The 22,247-nt window shown below is 34.8% G+C and overlaps 2 protein-coding genes across 5 annotated transcripts in view; one reads left to right on the top strand and one right to left on the bottom strand.

Moving 5' to 3' along the window:
* On the bottom strand, window positions 1-17,332 carry LOC138321644 (poly [ADP-ribose] polymerase tankyrase-like). Of its 3 annotated transcripts, none has more exons than XM_069265449.1 (8): window positions 17,101-17,332; window positions 9,152-9,768; window positions 8,764-8,861; window positions 7,601-7,724; window positions 6,604-6,804; window positions 3,016-3,134; window positions 1,652-1,772; window positions 1-1,283 (listed from the first exon to the last, which is right to left on the bottom strand). In XM_069265449.1, the coding sequence occupies exons 2-8, from the start codon at window positions 9,735-9,737 to the stop codon at window positions 991-993; spliced, it is 1,542 nt and encodes a 513-aa protein (XP_069121550.1). In that variant the 5' UTR covers window positions 9,738-9,768; window positions 17,101-17,332; the 3' UTR covers window positions 1-990. The 3 variants fall into 3 exon arrangements, with proteins under 3 accessions (XP_069121550.1, XP_069121548.1, XP_069121547.1); XM_069265447.1 differs by lacking the exon at window positions 17,101-17,332 and adding an exon at window positions 11,078-11,441; XM_069265446.1 differs by lacking the exon at window positions 17,101-17,332 and adding an exon at window positions 11,030-11,441.
* LOC138321645 (uncharacterized) overlaps window positions 16,764-22,247 on the top strand; it is a 13,355-nt gene continuing 7,871 nt past the window's right edge. The window contains exon 1 of one of the 2 annotated variants that reach the window (XM_069265450.1): window positions 16,764-16,913. The gene's annotated coding sequence lies outside the window, so the exon portion shown is untranslated. Of the gene's footprint in view, window positions 16,914-17,549; window positions 17,700-22,247 lie in introns of those variants that run through there. The other variant, XM_069265451.1, reaches the window with a different exon arrangement.

The following is a 22,247-nucleotide window of genomic DNA, read 5'->3' on the forward strand; positions in this document are numbered from 1 at the left end:
TATGATAACAATCATTTATTATCTATTGCCATCAGGTTAGCAGTGGTAACAGATAAAATAGAATACATGGCGCTTGGTAATATTGAATAATGAAACAAATCATGTAATGAGAAAAGGCTTTCGACTTTACGCAGTGCAAAAAGTAGCACTAGATACTATCGGAAAAATTCACTGAAAGTCGTTTGGCTTATATTCGTATATAATAACATATCAAAAATAAAAATTCTAATAACTTATAGAAAATATGCACATTCACATATGTTCACAACCGCTATAATATTATAAATATCACAACTAGCACTTCACGCGGAAGCAAACTTACATTATACCACATGCATGTAAAATGTGAAGTTTATAAGTTTAAAGGCCCACTACCGAAATAAAAAAAAATAAGTTTTTTAAAATAATAACAACGTTAGAAAATTGATATCTATAGCTTTAGATGAAATTACATCTCCGAACAAATGCTAGATTCCCTACGTAATATAGCTTTCCAATGAATATTCATTTCGCTATTTGCCGTCTGGTGCAGTCATAACTAAAGAACTGTGATTCAGACAACGGCGGGAAATATAATACGACCCGCGTTATGAAAATTAACATTTAATTTATTTCAACTAAATTATTCAAAAACTTTTGAGATTTTTGATTAAATTATCAATCTCGTTGTAAATTTCCATTTGAAAAGTTAAAAGCCGTTTCGGAATGGTACTGGGCCTTTAAAATGTCCAATTAAATGTGACTGTATTCGTGGGGGACAATGTTACCACATATGTCAATATCTTACAGTAATAAATATGTAGGTTATCATGTCATCCATTCTACTTTAATGACGGATATTGAAAATGAAATAAACTTGACCGGACATACAGCGAAGTATATTTCTCCGCATAAAAAATCCAACTACAATGTATACAGTATGTAATTGAGACTCCAAAACCCTCAAGATGCAAGACGAATTGAATATGTTCTATATTAAGTCGAATTATCTCATTTAAACTGGAGATAGTTTTTCAATGTCCTGGGTATCATAAGTCTGTCAAGGTCAGTGATATGACCTTTCCGTACGTTGTTGCGGATTGTATAACGACATATACGCAGTAAAGATCTTGGCATATTCAGTTCGTTTTCCATCCATAAATTAAACTGTGAGTACGACTCTCGTAGGTCGGTGATTTTCTCGCCAAGGAGAAGGTCCATGTCCCGATAACAGTCCATAGCCAGGAGCATGCGTATCGTTTGCATTTTACCAAACCGAATAGACTTAGATAAAGGTGTGCTTCCTGAAACAGATATAAAAACAGTCATTTACAATTGCGTATATAGGGCATTGAAGGCCAATCGTGCTTCTACTACATCTTGATAACTCTCTAAGATAGGAAACGTATCTACTTTTGGCTAAATACTGTAGATGTATTTTCACAACTTTCCTTTACATGCGATCATGATAATCTTTCCACCATAAGTTATAAAAGCAAGATAGTCTCTGCTCCTGCCTATCAACTCATTGATGTATGGAGAAGGATAACTTGCTTGCATGTTGTCAGTATAAAGTGACATACTGCCTGTGTTGTTTTATTACGTCTTTCGCAGCATGCTTATGAAATTGGCAAAAGTTTCCACATTAACAAGAACAGGAAGCAAAAGGTACCATTTTTGTCGACAACGTTAATATCCGCGCCCCTCTGTATAAGTAGTCTAGTGATGGCAGGGAGAGCTCTGGAACTCAACTCGACCACATTGTGGATTGGGCTCCTCCTGAACGCATCAGCCTGGAACAATAGTGAAAATTATCGCATGTGTGAGTCTGATCCATCAAAGTCCAACCAATTACTAAGTACGCAATTTAATATGAACTCATTCACCCCTGAAATTCCAAATTGAACTATTCCAACCTTTGAGTTAGAAGGGTCCAAATGTGTCTTCGGGGGGAAATGAGTGAATCCGTGAAGCATATCATTGAGCATTGACATAAACGGACATAAATGCATTACCGTATTTCACCGCAAATAAGACCCCCCTCCCAGAGAAGAAATAAAGGTCAAAAGTGGTGGGGCATCTTATTTGCGGACAACCCGCCTGATAAGATCGATCTATGAGGTCACCATCTTGGATTTTTTAATGTCTTGTCATTGTTGTAACAGTCGTATGACAGATGGGTAATAGCAAGATGTTCAAGTATTTATAATAATAATGAAGGCGTATGAGTAAAATTAAATCAAATGCTAAGACAAATTAAAATATAAACAATACTATGGCAGTTGTAACGTAAGTCTGAAAGGGAAACGCACATTTTTGCAAGAGTCACGCGGACATTCACCAATGAATCAAAACGAAGAAACACTAAACGCGTCATAAGCAATGTTATTTTAATCCAGAAGTTTTAATAATCGTAAAGCTATTTCAAAATATTCAAATTCGGTTATTGTTTACGATCACAACTACATCTCCGTCTTAGTAAACACGTGAATCAATCGCCGTGAATCGGAAGGACGATCGCCGTTCAGAATAATCAGAGTCATACACAACAATCTCCATTTCTGTATTATCTCTAAAGTTGTATTATCTCTAAAGTTTGAAATCAAGAACATTTACAATATCGTTGAAGTTATAAGTTTTACCATTGTAGTATTGTAGTGTTGAGGACTATCTTTGAAAACTCGAGCCGTAATTTAAACAGGCAATGTCCCCAGAAAATCGACATATGTAGTAAATATAAACCCAATAAATAAAGATGTGATATTTTTATTGTTAACTTATCTTTTCATATTATAATAATTATTATTCAGCCTGATCATTGAAGATTTTGTTTAATTTAAAGTATTTTGCCGTTGCCAACCATTTTTCGCTCTAAAATCGTGTACACTTAATTCAGTTTTTTGTTGGCATTTTAACCACCGGATGGTTTCGCTGACTTTTAATTTAACTATATCAAATTGTTTATCAAAGTACCAAGCAAAACTATTGAATATCCCAATTGAATGGTCCTTATAGACATGCTTTACTAAGCGGTACCTTATCAACATCTGCTCCTCCGTCCAGTAACATTTCTATGAGAGCCAGGTCTCTGGTGGCGATAGACATCATCAGAGGAGTAGCGCCCTTCTTGTTGGTAATATTCACATCAGCACCACCTGCAACACATTCTCACAATTTAACAGAGAGAATACTGATCAGTCAGAAGGCACCCTGCTCAAATGAATGACAATAGAGGGCATGAAGTTTTACACCAGTTACAAACTTCGTCAAAACGGCGCACATGAAATAAACTTAACTCCATTATAACATCATATCAAGCATAGGTAATGACTTAATAACACGTAATTTGTAACCATGTCTTTTTCGTCATTGGTAAACGTCTGTTTAGTCAGCTTCTCAAAGAAAAAATTAATTTAAATTAATATATCTTTACTAGACGAGCTATATAAGTTGTACTGAAACCTTTACTTGACCTTCACTAAAAGTTATACTGAAAACCTTTAAAAAGTATTCACTTAGAATTGTACAGAAAACCTTTACTAGACTTTGTGAAGAGCTATACAGAAAATGTGTACTAGACCTTCACCAAGAGTTAAAACTGAATACTTTACTAGACATACTAAAAGTCAACAATCACTGAGAACTGTACTGAAAACCTTTACTAGATTATGTGCAGAGCTGTACTGGAAACTTTTACCAGACCTTCTTGCAGACCTGACTTGGACTGTACTGAAACCTTTACTAGACTTTGTGAAGAGCTGTACTGGAAACCTTTACTAGACCTTCTTGAAGAGCTGTACTAGAAACCTTTACTAGACTTCTGTGAGAGCTGTACTGGAAACCTTTACTAGACCTTCTTGAAGAGTTGTACTGGAAACCTTTACTAGACCTTCTTGAAGAGTTATACTAGAACCTGTACTGGAAACTTCTTGAAGAGCTGTACTAGAAACCTTTACTAGACCTTCTTGAAGACTGTACTGGAAACCTTTACTAGACCTTCTTGAAGAGTTGTACTAGAAACCTTTACTAGACCTTACTTGAAGAGTTGTACTGAAACTTTACTAGACCTTCTTGAAGAGTACTAGAAACCTTTACTAACCTCTTGAAGAGCTGTACTGAAACCTTTACTAGACCTTCTTGAAGAGTGTACTAGAAACCTTTACTAGACCTACTTGAAGAGTTGTACTGGAAACCTTTACTACCTACTTGAGAGTGTAATAGAAACTTTACTAGACTTCTTGAAGAGTTATACTAGAAACCTTACTAGACCTCTTGAAGAGTTTACTAGAACCTTTACTAACTACTTGAAGATGTACTGGAAACCTTTACTTAACTACTTGAAGAGTTGTATGGAAACCTTCACTGTACTAGAAACTTTACTACTACTAGTACTAAAACCTTTACCTTACTAGAAACTTTACTAGACTCTTGAAGAGTGTACTAGAAACCTTTACTAGACTTACTTGAAGAGTTTGTACTAGAAACCTTTACTAGACCTACTTGAAGAGCTGTACTAGAAACCTTTACTAGACCTACTTGAAGAGCTGTACTAGAAACCTTTACTAGACCTTTGAAGAGTGTACTAGAAACTTTACTAGACCTCTTGAAGAGCTGTACTAGAAACCTTACTAGACCTCTTGAAGAGTTGTACTAGAAACCTTTACTAGACCTACTTGAAAGAGTGTACTAGAAACCTTTACTAGACCTACTTGAAGAGCTGTACTGAAACCTTCTTATTGAAGAGCTGTACTAGAAACATTACTAGACCTACTTGAAGAGTTGTACTTGAAACCTTTACTAGACCTACTTGAAGAGTTGTACTAGAAACCTTTACTAGACCTACTTGAAGAGTGTACTGAAACCTTTACTAGACCTACTTAGAAGAGCTGTACTGAAACCTTCATTAGACTTTGTGAAGAGCTGTACTAGAAACCTTTACTAGACCTACTTGAAGAGTTGTACTGGAAACCTTTACTAGACCTACTTGAAGAGTTGTACTGGAAACCTTTACTAGACTACTTGAAGAGTGTACTGAAACCTTTACTAACTACTTGAAGAGCTGTACTGGAAACCTTTATTAGACTTTGAAGAGTTACTAGAAACCTTTACTAGACCTACTTGAAGAGTTGTACTGGAAACCTTTACTAGATTAGACTTACTTGAAGAGCTGTACTAGAAACCTTTACTAGACCTACTTGAAGAGTTGTACTGGAAACCTTTACTAGACCTACTTGAAGAGTTGTACTAGAAACCTTTACTAGACCTACTTGAAGAGCTGTACTATGGAAACCTTTATAACCTACTTGAAGAGTTGTACTAGAAACCTTTACCTACTTGAAGAGTTGTACTGGAAACCTTTACTAGACCTACTTGAAGAGTTGTACTGGAAACCTTTACTAGACCTACTTGAAGAGTTGTACTGGAAACCTTTACTAGACCTACTTGAAGAGTTGTACTAGAAACCTTTACTAGACCTGAAGAGTGTTGAAACCTTTACTAGTTGAAGACGAAACCTTTACTAGACCTACTTGAAGAGCTGTACTAGAAACCTTTACTAGACCTACTTGAAGAGCTGTACTAGAAACCTTTACTAGACCTACTTGAAGAGCTGTACTAGAAACCTTTACTAGACCTACTTGAAGAGCTGTACTAGAAACCTTTACTAAACCTACTTGAAGAGCTGTACTAGAAACCTTTACTAGACCTAATTGAAGAGTTGTACTAGAAACCTTTACTAGACCTACTTGAAGAGCTGTACTAGAAACCTTTACTAGACCTACTTGAAGAGCTGTACTAGAAACCTTTACTAGACCTACTTGAAGAGCTGTACTAGAAACCTTTACTAGACCTACTTGAAGAGCTGTACTAGAAACCTTTACTAGACCTTCTTGTAGAGCTGTACTAGAAACCTTTACTAGACCTAATTGAAGAGTTGTACTGTACTAGAAACCTTTACTAGACCTACTTGAAGAGCTGTACTAGAAACCTTTATTAGACCTATTGAAGAGTTGTTCTAGAAACCTTTACTAGACCTAACCTAATTGAAGAGAGTACTAGAAACATTTACTAGACCTTCTTGAAGAGCTGTACTAGAAACCTTACTAGACCTACTTGAAGAGCTGTACTAGAAACATTTACTAGACCTACTTGAAGAGCTGTACTAGAAACATTTACTTAACCTACTTGTATATTTGTAATGGAAACTTTTACTAGACCTCTTGGAGACCTGTACTAGAAACATTTACTAGATCTTCTTGAAGAGCTGTATTGGAAACCTTTACTAGACTCTGTGAAGAGCTATACAGGAAATCGTTAAAATCTGTACTTGACCTTCACCAAGAATTAAAATGAATATTTTACCAGACCTTCTCTAAGAGTGATAATGTTAACACATACAAGACCTTCAGTGAGAGTTAAAATGAAAACTTTGAATGGTACCTACAACAGCAATGAGCTTTTCGAAAGAAACAACAGCGCGAATACAGGACGACATTATATGGAATAGAATGGCTTTTGAATAAGACTTGTGTCATAAAATGTTTGACAGGCATGGTGTTTGAGAGTCATGATAACCTCAATCTTCAGTAAGAGTTGTAATATAAAATGTTTGATAGACAACCTCACCTTTCAGTAGGAGTTGTACTATAAAATGTTTGACAGGCATGGTAAAGCTGGCCAGATGAAGTGCTGATGTCCCCTTCTCGTCTACAATGTCAAGGTCAGCACCACTCTTGATCAGCAAGCTGACACACATGGCGTCTCCTTTTGTCACAGCGTACATCAAAGGAGTCTTCATACTAGCCGACTGCATATTGCAGTTAGAACCTTCATTGTAGAAAATGAATATGAAAATAAATTATTTCAGTAAATAATGTTTAGTACAATTATGGATGTTAGATGTGTTCATTTGAAATGAACAATCTTACTATTAATATGTTCTACTTTAAATCCGCTTTTTTGATATTGTTGCAAGTTCAGGTTTTAAAAGATTTTTGCCAGTCAATAAAAGTTTTTTATGAATGAACTTTCTGTAGTATAACATGGAACTCTGTTTTGTTTCATTCCGTCAGTACTCATAGAGTGAAGCAAAGGGAAGTAATTCTGATTGATCAGAATGGAAAGTGGAAAGAACCATGGATCTACTAACATGACTCATCTTTCTGTTAAAGGCATTTGAGAACTCTCACACTCTAAACATGCTTTTTCTGTCTATCAAATAACACATTCGATTTATTAGAGTAACTTCCCCTTATTTCACTCTGTTAGTAATGATGTAGTTAAACAAGGAAAAGTAACTCGGATAGATCAGACTGAATTAACTATGGCTTTAGCCTTTGTCTGCTAAACCTTCTTATATCATTAGGCTTAATATTGTGCCTTATGTAATATTCCGTCTTTGCACATTACAGAGTTAGCTCCCTTGCGGGTAGGTATCGATTGTTATGTCATTATTTTGTGAGCGCAATTCACATCGTATTCTCCGGAACGTATGACACTACGCTCGCAAACACATGACGTCACAATCAATACCTACTCGCAAGTGCAGATAACTCTGTAATATGCAAATTTGGAATAGGCAGGTTTAGCGGACTACTCTAGTCTCTACTAAAACACGACTCACCTTTCTGTAGGAGAAACTGAAGGACATCTGCTCTGCCAGCATTAGATACATAATGTAATGGGACTCGATTGTTTCCATCCCTGCTATTGACATCAGCTCCCTGCTCCACCAGGAAGGATATAGTCTACAACAATTCCGTATTAGAATATGTGTTATTAGGGAATAGTAGAGTCATATAACGATCCATTATTTTTTTTATTAAGTTAATAAGAATAAAAACAATGATTGTGTTAAAAATCAGGAAACCTAGCTTCACCTATTTATACCTCTATTCTTTAATGGAAATCAAATCTTTGTCATGTTACTTCATTTCAAAATTATTTCCTGTAAAAGTAAAAAATTCAAAGAATGAGCTTGTTAAGGCCAAAAAAAAAAATATGTGTGTTTAAGGTTACCCGACCAACCGTAATTTTTTAACCCCAACCTTAATTTTTTTTCCACTTTTCTACCAAAAATATTAAAAGGTAGGGATTTCGATCTCAGATTCCCGTTCTGGCCATCATTTTAGAGTGAAAAACACTAAAAAAAAAAAAAGAAAAAAAAAATCCTCCCAACCAACCAACCCTATTTTTTTTGCCAATGTAACCCTAAACAGACATTTTTTTTTGGTCTAATAGCAAAAAAATATTGTGAAAAGTTTTTAGTGCAAATCAGGTCAAATGACTTAATAAGTAGAATTATATAGTACTGCAATGAGGAATACGGTTTATATTTTGTTACACATCAAAAGGTGTCCAAATAAAGTTTAGGATATTCTTTATCTTAGTGTATATCTATGCCAAGTGCATGTTAATAAACATATATAACAGTATCTGTATTGTAGTTAACGTATCCTGAATTTCCAGGGGTAACGATTACTTACGATCTCTACACCTTTGGAATATGTCATAGCAATGCTGAAGGTCTTGTGCGCGACATGGATGAGCAGGTAGTTAGGTCCCTTGAGATTCATCAAAAGAATAAAATAATGGCACACTGTATGGCTTTGAAGTTAAGCGTCATTTTCTAAAAATCTTCAAAAGAAGTCTCTGCAGACCAATGATTGGTCAACTTGTATTCTCGTGAAATGCCTTCAGTATTGCTATAATATATTCCAGGGGTTTAGAAATCGTAAGTGATCCTAAACCCTTGGAATCCAGGATGTTGATAACATGGTTGTATACCTTCATAGGACTCTGCAATACTGCCACATGTAGAGGAGTGTATTTAGTCATCCTGATGTGACTTCCCAACACACGACATCTTACTGTACATGGCATACCTTTAAAACCATCAAAATATACAAATATTTTAATTCTTTTTTGTTTACTTCAATTATACTAAATTGTGGTTATCCTAATATTCATGACTATCAGCAAAATAGAAGTTATCAACAAGTAATTAAAATTGATTGTATATTACAAAAGTATCTATGAAAACATTTTTAAATCAAACATTTCAGGGAATTTCCAATACAAGGTATTATGGTGGTATAAAAACATGTCTGATTAAAAACAATAAAGATAAAAGTAGAACAAAAACAGATATACCTAGAATAATAAAATATTTTACCCTGGTGTTGAGAATTAATGTTGACTCCAGCTCTCACCAATCTCCCTATCATGTCGAGATCATCATATCGCACAGCTTTAAAGATATCCTCCTCATCGTTAGGGACTTCCAACAACAAATCAGACCCATTGATTGGCTCACTCTCCCTCACCCGAATGTCATTTATACCAACAGCAGAGCTGTCAAGTGACAAGCGAGTGGGTGGCGGAGGGGGTGGGGGCGGAGGAGGTGGGGGTGGAGGGACATGGTGTGTGGGAGGGGGTAGGGATGGAGGAGGAGGTGATGGTGAGGCAAAGGGTGGGAGAGAGGGGAGGGACGGAGGAGGTGGGGGTGGTGGGATAAAGGGTTTGGGTGTAGGCATCTGTGGATGTAGGGCTGAGGGGCTGGAAGGGGTCTCTTGTTGACTAGGGGTATGGAAGCTGGGTTGAGGCACTTGCTGTTGCAGAAGTGGAGAACTAGAGGGGGACACTGGTTCAGGTGATGGTGGGGAGCTAGAGGGGAATACTTGTTGATTTGGAGGTGGTGAGCTGGAGGGAGACACTTGCTCAGGTGGAGTTGGATCCATTAATTCCATATCAAATTCCATTATTTTGTGTTGCTAATTCTAAGCTCAATTTCTGGAAAGAGAACAATTCAAAGATTTTAAATAAATGTTTATTTTGTTCATTCTACAAATAAATGTGTACGAAAACAGGGGAAAATATGAGCATGATTCCTGTCAAACTCCACCGACCTGGAATCGAACCTAGTAGTCTCTGGCATGGAAATCTATGACTCTATCAACTGAGTCAAAGACGCTCCATCAGCTGATTGACAGAGACAGTATTTAACACTATGTACTACAAACCACACTGATCCGCTCCTTTTACATATGATTATATGAAAGACACCTTCCATTTCATTTCATGACTTTATTTTGTACCTGTATTAAGTTAAAAAGTTAGACATCCACCACATCTTCAACTCTCAATCTAATAAGGCTAAATAATAAATAAATATATGAAGTAAATGGTTGGGCTACTGTCCGCTGTCACTGGGTAGCTGCGAGTTACTGGACATGATAATGTATTTTGTGTTGAAGACCTGACCGGTTTTGTTTTCTTATGAAAACTCATCAGAGGTGAGTTTTCATAAGAAAACGAAACCAGTCAGGTCTTCAACACATAAGACATTATCATGTCCAGTAACTCGCAGCTACCCAGTGACAGCGGACAGTAGCCCAACCAGTCACTTCATATATTGCTTTTCTACTTTCCTCTGGGCTCCGTCTGTATCACTGTCGTCTACTACCTACATGATCCCAACATCCCCATCTAGTCATGCGAGCGCCTTTAGCTCTTCTAGCCTTTTCACTATTGTGCCAACATATGACTCTAGGACGCGATCATGTATGCCTTCATAGTCAGGTCATCGATACTACTCAATTCGATCCTGACCCTTTCTCCTCAACATGTATCATAAGAGGTAGGGAATACAACTGGATACACCGGTTGCATTCATCAGATCGTGTCGGGATCAATGCCTCCAGATAAAACTGGGATTCCCAGTCATTTATTTATTTTTATATAAATAATAAATAAAGCCTCAACATACATGATGCATAATTATGTATAAAAAGTTAAAACCATACACACATTACAAAATACATAGAAACATATAATATGTAATATTAATCCAATAATATTAGATCTCGATATTGAGAAACTCAATATAGATGGGCATTGCTTAGATGATGCCTAAAAGAAGTTACTCAACGTCTAAATTCAAACATTGTTGGAGAAGTGAGGTGTAAGATATGTATAATGTATATCATTCATATAAATACATATGTAAATATTACATATAGTATATAAACAGCTAAATATGTAATGTACGTACACGTTCAGGTACATTTGTAGATTCTTCGTGACTATGGACGGTACATACCAATGACTGACTTGTGGTAACTGCATATATTTCAGCATGTTCCCGGATCTACTCCGTTTCAAATAATCTGTATATATCCACAAGCATGACAAATACTCAACGAGGTGAGAACACCATATATGGCAAAATCGTCAACAGTAAAAATTAGGTTATGGGCTAAAAATAGTGATGAACATATTGCAAGTTTTGTGTTTAAATTTTTGACATCTGAAATAATAAAAATATTGAGAGTTTATCCTGGTATATATCAGCTACTTTTCATTGCAAACAAATGCAATTAGTTTGAAAATGTTAACGAATATGTTTATAAATCTCAACTGTTCCGTTAGCTTAAGTTAATACGATTGCAGGATGTAAACATGGAGCAAGGGGAGATAAGTGTAATGGAACAGTTTGACAGGTGCGTTCGATTACAAACGAGTATACGGCATGCCTCCTCGATATAGCCACTGCTCGACTATTTCAAAGTAAAACTGGAGGCAACAGAACAGGTAATTTAGTCCTTGGATGTACAGTAAAACAAAGCAATACTTCGGTACCGGGCAAAAACTATTTACAATTTTCAGGTAGAATATATTATTAACGTAGTCCGCTAAACCTGCCTATATTAATTATTAGACTTTTAAAAAATGCCTTATATAATGTCAAATTGTGGTACTCTTAAAAATGTGAAATCGTAGGACAGATTTGGCCTCCGCTACTTCAGCGGCATATTTCTAATACATCATCCATGCAACGCCGGGAAAACGTACACATACATGTACCTATTCATTGGGATCTTATGTACTTCAATACCCCCATGTTACACCCCATTTATAAGATTAAACAGGAGTGTTTAAGAGATTTTAAGAGGTACCGCGAGCTGACTATTTATTAGGCAAAAGAAAATTCTAAAAAAGCCTAATAATATAGGCAGGTTTAGCGCTGCCATATGCCTTACATATTTATGTGTTTCCTTTCCCTGAGATTGACACATCTACATCCAGACAAAATTGTTTTATTTCTTTTTCTTTCTTTTTTTTTAAAGTTTTTTTTTAACCGTGTCTAAATTGATTTAGAAATGTAACACTTGTGATATCTTTTGGAATATGACAAAGAAAAATATTTTCAGCGGAAAAAGTAATATTTATTTGCATGTTTTTAAAGACTGATAAACCTTGAAGCCTCTGATGAATAAAAGACACTAGCTAAAAAATCAAACTGAAAATAAAATGTTTTGATGATATTGCAATCGTAACAGATGATTTTAGAAATAATTGTCTAATGATTGACCGTCAGAATTTTCTCCGAGATGTTACAGTTGAATGATATTGATAATTCTTCAACAACACCCGTCACATAATGATATCTATATTAATTAAAAGTCGAATTTTACACGGAAAAGTTTTTGTTACATATGACTGGATATGTTCCATTCTAACAAGAAATTACAATTGATGTAAATCAGATAAAGTTGACGCATCCTTTCAAATTTTAATTTGATTAGTAAAATATCCGGTAAAGTGAGAAAGAAAATATTCCAACACATACCGAATGTTAAAGTTACATCAACCATAAGCATATATATTCTTTGAGAGGGAAAAACACTGATTTCGAAGTAATTTTCTTCTGTTCTCAATGTTCTGCTTAAATTATACATTTATCCATGGTACGCCAAGTATAATATAATTTACAACATGTATGTTGCCAACAAATTCAATTGTGTCTGTGTCGTTAAAATAGATTGAAATGATGAGTGACATGTTTAATGAACAGATATTCGCTCAGTATTCACTCAGTTGACATCATTGGTAAGTTGATGCTAGCTTGTGGAGATGTATTAAAATTACCTATATACATCTTGGATGGTACTGATGCGTCATGGTCCCGTCGTCAGGTGAATCCTCCTTCCTTGGTTGTTTCGGCGCTGTTCACTACAACCTTCGGAGGTGCGCCGACTGGGGTGATCAGGTCCCAGCCCGGAACCACTCAGCTGTCCGCTAGTATGAGCAACACTGTTGTTCTGATAGTAAATGTTCATACACAACTTGATGTTACTGGTGTTGTCCTCTCCATTGTTCCTCTCTCTTCTTCCACAGCCACATTGATGCCACCTCAGCCTCTCTGCAGAGCCGCCCTATCAATCTTCTTCTCTCTATGCCAGTAATGCCGATGATCCGCAGGGCCCTCCACAATAGACTGCCCAACGAAACCACGACAACCAACCTCCACAGGAAGACACCACATTCTCCATCCTCGTTGCTGGCAGTCTGATACCAAATCTTGGTACTTGCCTGTTTTCACTCATAGGCGTCGTTGATACGATCCTCCCACGGCACTGTCAGCTCCACCAGCACAGCCTGTTTGGACGATGATGACCAAATTACTATGTCTGGCCTTTGGTTGGTTACTGCTATTTCTGGTGGAAAAGTCATCCGGCCATTCAAATCTGCCCTCAACTGCCAATCTTCTGCTGTACCTAGCACTCCACTGCCTTCCACACTGCCTTTAACACTCTGTTCTCCGGCCTTGACGAAATTGATAAATTTCAAGCCGCCTTTGTCCCTCTTTGATCTCTTTCTACTGTTCTCCAGAGTGTCTGCAAGTACAGACAGAACCTTGTCGTGACGCCAGGTGTACCGTCCATCCGCTAGGGCCACTGAGCAAGAAGAAAGGATATGTTCTAAATTGGCTGGTCTTCCATAGAGTTTGCACGCTGCGTCATTCCCCACGTTGCCAAGTTAGATGGAGTCGGCAATACGTCGTAGACAGACTTTAGTTGAAATTGCAGCCTCTGAGGCTCCATGCACCAAATGTCATTCCATGACAATTTCTTTTGGCGGGCGCCTTCCCAGTTAAGCCAATTTCCTTGCTTCTTCATACCAGTGGCTCTAACCATTCGTGACTGTTCTTCCATTGCCCGAACTTCTTTCTGAACAAGATGTCTCCTCTCCTCCTGGTTTGATGTCCTCCACTTTTTCCCTGTTGTCACTCCAAGCCCTTGCCTACCCAAAGCTACTGTTCCAACGATGTCCCCATGTTGAAGTTGTGATTCTGCCTCTTCCATAGTCTTCTTTGCTGACCATTTACGTCCTGTTCTGATGTTTACTCTTGCCTCTCTAACCTTGGCATCCCGACTGTCCCTCAGCATGAGTAACTGCCTGACCTTTGTCACCTTGAATTCCTCCTTCAATGAGATGAGAGGAAGTTGCAGCTTACTTCCGGAATTGTAAAGTCCTATGCTACTGAAGCTTCGTGGGACAGACAACCATCTCCTAAGGTATCTACTTGCCAGCCTTTCCATTGACTCGACAGTTGTCATTGGTACGTCATAGACTAACAGCGGCCACAGAACTCTTGGTAATACTCCATTCAAATTTTCTTCAAACAATGACATAGTGTACTCCTAACGCGTACTATGGACTTCCGGTTGCTTAGAACAATATATACATAGTCATTTCATTATTAACTTTGATAATCAATAGTCATGAAAACATTGGTGCTTTTATAAGGACAGGTACGGTACATGTAATGTCATTCTATTAAGGAACTATAATTGTTGATTTATATTGCATTAAATTATTGAAAATATTATTTGATTATTTTAGTGTCGCCTGCTAATACATAGTTTTTACTTTTCCGGCAGTGACAGCGTCGTCGTAAACAATGTTACGGTTTTGAGTTTAGGTCAATTTCTGACAAAGTATGAGAGCTAGACTAGCTAAACGTGAAATATATCATATAACTTTTGGACTTATAGAAATCTTTTATTGTAAAACCAATTATTGGTCAATATGGTGGAACAGGTGACATCTGATTGATACGCGTAATTCTTTTCCGAATTTTGCATACTAGTCACCGACACTGGGAAAAATACTCCATTCCATATATATAAATATTCATTATATTCATATTTTATCATATGTGTTTACACAATGTGTTGTTTATTCAATATATGTATTTGCTATTTACAAAAACAGACAAAAAACATACCGAATATATTATTGTGAATTTACTGAAGGGTTGAGCTTAGTGTTCTAAATAAAGCTAAATCCGATTTTTTCCATGTTTTTCTGCTTGCCTGTCCATACCTCATACAAAGCATGTTCATGTCTTCAAGAATCAATATGAGCAAACCAAATATTTCTGAAATGATTTAAAATGTTGACTTTGGAGCCAATGTCCAAATGTTCTTTACATTTGCACAAGACAAATTCACAAATTTTCGGAAAATCACATTTCGGATTTTTATTCTTTATTATGTAGGTAGAAGGGACAATATTTTATATTTCCCACATTAAGAAGTATACTTTTGAGATAACAAAGCAACTTACCTGTCAAAAATATATGTTTTGGTTCAAAACTCACTCCCTAAACAACATCAACACAAACTATCTTCCCTTCTTCCTGCATACAATCATGTAGTAAAACTTATGTAATGAATGAAAATGTGGAAATTTATTTTCAGAATTTTTATGAATTTTTCTTGTGGTAACATAAACAACATTTATAGGTTCCGAAGTCAATATTTTAGTTAATCTTAAACATTTTTACTTTGCTTATAGGTACAATATATACTGCTTGATGATATAAACATGTCTTAAAGTGTGAGGATTGAACAGTAAAGCAGGAAAAAATAATTTAAAAAAAATCATGAATTTTGTTTTATTGACAACATGTCGCCGCCAGTCTTCAATCATCAGAAATAATGCTATGTTTTCTTCATTTGTCTTTGTGGACAAAGCCTATTGTTAGTAAAGTAATTTTTTGTCTACAGTTCTCTTGAATGGAAACAGACAATATTATATTATCTACTATCCAAATTGATATTTTATTTAATGCCAACATCACTGAAAGCTACTTCAGATATTTAGGACGAGCGAGTATGTTTTCTCAAAAAGTTGCATCCATGATATCTGACGATCAACGATCACACAGAGGACATCCGCACTTTGTGATACATTGCATTTTACGCTGCTTATTAAAGATGCTCCACCGCCGACAAATGGTATTTTTTCACTATCAAAAACAGGAGAAGACGATTTAGTATTTTTCTTCAGTTACAAAATTTACTTACTTTACACCATTACCAACATTGAAAAGTTTGAGCTTTTAATTTTACTTCAAGTTAAAAGTATGAAAAATAATTAATTGCATCCCGAAAAAAATTCCGTTGCACTATATCCTATATTGAATGAAGTACTGATTGCGCATGCATCAACGGCAAAACTTAATTATTTTATATTATTTTTTGTGTTAATTCAACATATTATACACGGTAATACACCAATTATTGTTCAAATAATGAATATCATTTATGTTCTGTTGGCGGTGGAGCATCTTTAAATCAAATTGTTTTTCGACGGTACTTTGACGCTTGCTTCAATAGTTTTCTTGTTGATGTTGGGATCCTTTTCCGTCGATAATGGAACAGGAGGTATATATACACATTTTTACTTATCCTCATAATATTGAAGATACTGATACACATATAAGTGCCAGACACTAATAAAATAAATTATGTCATGGAACAGGAAAAAAATAAGCGTATCTTTGAAGAAAAGGAATCACGCAAAGTTGATAACTTTGACCAGGAATACATCAGGAAACGACGTTTTAAAAACAACAGCGGTTGAATTGCATTAATTTATGATGGACCATAAGAATACACATTGTTGTCTTTATCCACGTATTGGTGGAGTCTATATACGTGTAATTTGTAGACTGAGACTAGCCCCAGGTGATGATATATGACACAGCCCACACAAAGGACTGTTATGGTATAGGCACATCAACTTGTACCTTCCATATTGTTTTATACCTACAGGCGTATCAGTGGCAGTTGGAAGTCGTTCAGGTAAGAAATATAATATTTGTAATCTTTAAAATACATCCACTTTAAAGATATAGTAATGGTAACATCTTATTGACCTTTATTGCAAGATTTTTGCACATGATCTTGGCGATCAAGTAAAAACTTTGCATGTATACAATGTACACTTGTACAAATGTAATAACCTATACACTACTCAGGTGATACTTACACATGTGCATTGTAATTTGGCTATATGACGAAAGTCAGAGCAGACGACTTTTGTTGACGAGAAAAGTGTCTTAAAATGAGATTCCACCTCTTCGTTAACTGAAATTAAATTAATGAATACGATTTCGTCACTTCCTGGTGCAGTCTAATATATACAAAATAACCCAGTTTGATGATCAAAACAAACACCGAAAGTCGCAGAGTAGCGTGGTCTGAGTGCACTGTCTATTATAATTATGACGATTGACCAATATTTGAACATCTTGTCATATAAGCGATATGGGGAAATCTTATAAAATATGAATATATATAAAAACACGTGTAAACATTCAAGGTGTGGAATACTGCATCCGAATATGACTACAGTAATGTACATGTTCAGTACATTGCAAGTACATGTACAATAGAATATTCAAAAGGACATAAAATTATCCATATATAGCAGTAATCGAGTAAACACATTACATATCAATTACGTTACATAACGGAAATTGTTCCTAATTATGCGTCACGAACACTAGCCCAGGTATTACGAGAAAAGAGTCATTAAATACTTCGACAGGAAAACAGGAACGCGTGTATGTACACATATAGTCACAGGTATGAATTGGTCTCCATGACATGTATAAAATTCGTTGTTTATGTGTTTAATTTGTTGACAAGACAAACGTATGACATGTTATATATGAACGTGAAATTCTGATAGTACATGTTATGTATGAACATGAAATTCTGATAGTAGTTGTTTGTCGATATAACACGTAGAACGTTTTTAATTGTGAGATTGTTTGTCGATAACATGTAGTACTATGTATAATTCTGACATTGTTTGTTGATATAACGGGTAGTACTATGTATAATACTGACATTGTTTGTCGATATAATGGGTAGTACTTTGTATAATTCTGACATTGTTTGTCGATATAACGGGTAGTACTATGTATAATTCTGACATTGTTTGTCGATATAACGGGTAGTACTATGTATAATTCTGACATTGTTTGTTGATATAACGGGTAGTACTATGTATAATTCTGACATTGTTTGTCGATATAACGGGTAGTACCATGTGAGTACTATGTATAATTATACATTGTTTGTGATATAACGGGTAGTACTGACTGACATTGTTTGTCGATATAACTGGGGTAGTACTATGTATAATACTGACATTGTTTGTTGATATAACGGGTAGTACTATGTATAATTACTGACATTGTTTGTCGATATAACGGGGTCAGTACTATGTATAATATTGACATTGTTTGTCGATATAACGGGTAGTACTATGTATAATTCTGACATTGTTTGTTGATATAACGGGTAGTACTATGTATAATACTGACATTGTTTGTTGATATAACGGGTAGTACTATGTATAATTCTGACATTGTTTGTCGATATAACGGGTAGTACTATGTATAATACTGACATTGTTTGTTGATATAACGGGTAGTACTATGTATAATTCTGGCATTGTTTGTCGATATAACGGGTAGTACTATGTATAATTCTGACATTGTTTGTTGATATAACGGGTAGTACTATGTATAATTCTGACATTGTTTGTTGATATAACGGGTAGTACTATGTATAATTACTGACATTATTTGTCGATATAACGGGTAGTACTATGTATAATTACTGACATTGTTTGTCGATATAACGGGTAGTACTATGTATAATTCTGACATTGTTTGTCGATATATAACGGGTAGTAACTATGTATAATTCTGACATTGTTTGTCGATATAACGGGTAGTACTATGTATAATACTGACATTGTTTGTTGATATAACGGGTAATACAATGTATAATACTGACATTGTTTGTCGATATAACGGGTAGTACTATGTATAATTCTGACATTGTTTGTTGATATAACATGTAGTACTATGTATAATTCTGACATTGTTTGTTGATATAACGGGTAGTACTATGTATAATACTGACATTGTTTGTTGATATAACATGTAGTACTATGTATAATTCTGACATTGTTTGTTGATATAAAAAGGGTAGGTATTGTTTGTTGATACTATGTAGTACTAGTATATTACTGACATTGTTTGTTGATATATATCCGGGTAGTACTATGTATAATTCTGACATTGTTTGTTGATATAACGGGTAGTACTATGTATAATTCTGACATTGTTTGTTGATATAACGGGTAGTACTATGTATAATACTGACATTGTTTGTTGATATAACGGGTAGTACTATGTATAATACTGACATTGTTTGTTGATATAACGGGTAGTACTATGTATAATACTGACATTGTTTGTTGATATAACGGGTAGTACTATGTATAATTCTGACATTGTTTGTCGATATAACGGGTAGTACTATGTATAATACTGACATTGTTTGTTGATATAACGGGTTAGAGTACTATGTATAATATCTGACATTGTTTGTTGATATAACGGGTAGTACTATGTATATTTTCTGACATTGTTTGTCGATATAACGGGTAGTACTATGTATAATTTCTGACATTGTTTGATGATATAACATGTTAGTACTATGTATTAATTCTGACATTGTTTGTCGATATATAACGGGTAGTATTATGTATAATACTGACATTGTTTGTTGATATAACGGGTAGTACTATGTATTAATTACTGACATTGCTTTGTTCGATTAAACGGGTAGTACTATGTATAATAATGACATTGTTTGTCGATATAGGGTAGTACTATGTATAATACTGACATTGTTTGTCGAGATATAACGGGTAGTACTATGTATAATACTTAAAAAAAAAAAAAAAAAATATAAAAAAAATAAAAAAAAAAAAAAAAAAAAAAAAAAAAACAAATAAAAAACTAAAAATAAAAAAAAAAAAAAAAAAAAAAAAAAAAAAAAAAAAAACATTGTTTGTCGATATATACGGGTAGTACTATGTATAATTACTGACATTGTTTGTCAATATAACGGGTAGTACTATGTATAATTCTGACATTGTTTGTCGATATAAGGGTAAGTGTACTATGTATAATTCTGGATTTATTGTTTGTCCAATATAACGGGTAATGAGTACTATGTAATTTCTGACATTGTTTGTCGATATAACGGGTAGTTACTATGTATAATTCTGACATTGTTTGTCGATATAACGGGTAGTACTATGTATAATTCTGACATTGTTTGTTGATATAACGGGTGTAGTACTATGTATAATTCTGACATTGTTTGTGTCGATATATAACGGGGTAGTACTATGTATAATACTGGACATTGTTTGTTGATATAACGGGTTAGTACTATATGTATAATACTCTGACATTTGTTTGTCGTATATAATGGGTAGTACTATGTATAATTCTGGACATTGTTTGTTGATATAACGGGTAGTACTATGTATAATTCGTGACATTGTTTGTTGATATAACACTGGTAGTACTATGTATAATACTGACATTGTTTGTTGATATTAACGGGTAGTTACTATGTATATTACTGACATTGTTTGTTGATATAAGGGTAGTACTATGTAATAATACTGACATTGTTTGTCGATATAACGGGTAGTACTATGTATAATTCTGACATTGTTTGTCGATATAACGGGTAGTACTATGTATAATTCTGAACATTGTTTGTTGATATAACGGGTAGTACTATGTATAATTCTGACATTTGTTTGTGATATAACATGGTAGTACTATGTATAAATACTGACATTGTTTGTTGATATAAACGGTTAGTACGGTATATTTCATGGTGGTTTGTAATGATAATATGTATAATACTGACATTGTTTGTCGATATAACGGGTAAGATACTATGTTTAATTCTGACATTGTTTGTTGATATAACATGTTAGTACTATTGTTTAATTCTGACATTGTTTGTTGTCGGGGTAGTTCTATGTATATAACATTGTTTGTTGACTATAAACGGGTAGTACTATGTATAATAAATGACATTGTTTGTTGATATTAAACGGGTTGTACTATGTATAATTATGACATTGTTTGTTGATATAACGGGTAGTACTATGTATAATTCTGACATTGTTTGTTGATATAACGGGTAGTACTATGTATAATACTGACATTGTTTGTCGATATAACGGGTAGTACTATGTATAATTCTGACATTGTTTGTTGATATAACGGGTAGTACTATGTATAATTCTGACATTGTTTGTCGATATAACGGGTAGTACTATGTATAATACTGACATTGTTTGTTGATATAACATGTAGTACTATGTATAATTCTGACATTGTTTGTCGATATAAAACGGGTAGTACTATGTATAAATTCTGACATTGTTTGTCGATATAACGGGTAGTACTATGTATAATTCTGACATTGTTTGTCGATATAACGGGTAGTACTATGTATAATTCTGACATTGTTTGTCGATATAACGGGTAGTACTATGTATAATTCTGACATTGTTTGTTGATATAACGGGTAGTACTATATAATCTGACATTGTTTGTGATATAACGGGTAGTACTATGTATAAATCTCTGACATTGTTTGTCGATATACGGGTAGTACTATGTATAATTCTGACATTGTTTGTCGTAACGGGTATGATATATAATCTGACATTGTTTGTTGATATAACGGGTACTATGTATAATTCTGACATTGTTTGTCGATATAACGGGTAGTACTATGTATAATTCTGACATTGTTTGTCGATATAAACGGGTAGTACTATGTATAATTCTGACATTGTTTGTCGATATAACGGGTAGTACTATGTATAATTCTGACATTGTTTGTCGATTATAACGGGTAGTACTATGTATAATTCTGACATTGTTTGTCGATATAACGGGTAGTACTATGTATAATTCTGACATTGTTTGTCGATATAACGGGTAGTACATATGTAAATATACTGACATTGTTTGTCGATATAACATGTAGTACTATGTACTATGTATAATTCTGACATTGTTTGTCGATATAACGGGTAGTACTATGTGTAATTCTGACATTGTTTGTCGATATAATGGGTAGTACTATGTATAATTCTGACATTGTTTGTCAATAATACACGGTTATAACGGATGTACAAATATAAATATTGACAGTTGTATGTGATATAACATTGTATTGTACATGTATAATACTGACATTGTTTGTTGATATAACGGGTAGTACTATGTT

Source organism: Argopecten irradians, chromosome 4, assembly GCF_041381155.1.
Source record: "Argopecten irradians isolate NY chromosome 4, Ai_NY, whole genome shotgun sequence".
Classification (NCBI taxonomy): domain Eukaryota; kingdom Metazoa; phylum Mollusca; class Bivalvia; order Pectinida; family Pectinidae; genus Argopecten; species Argopecten irradians.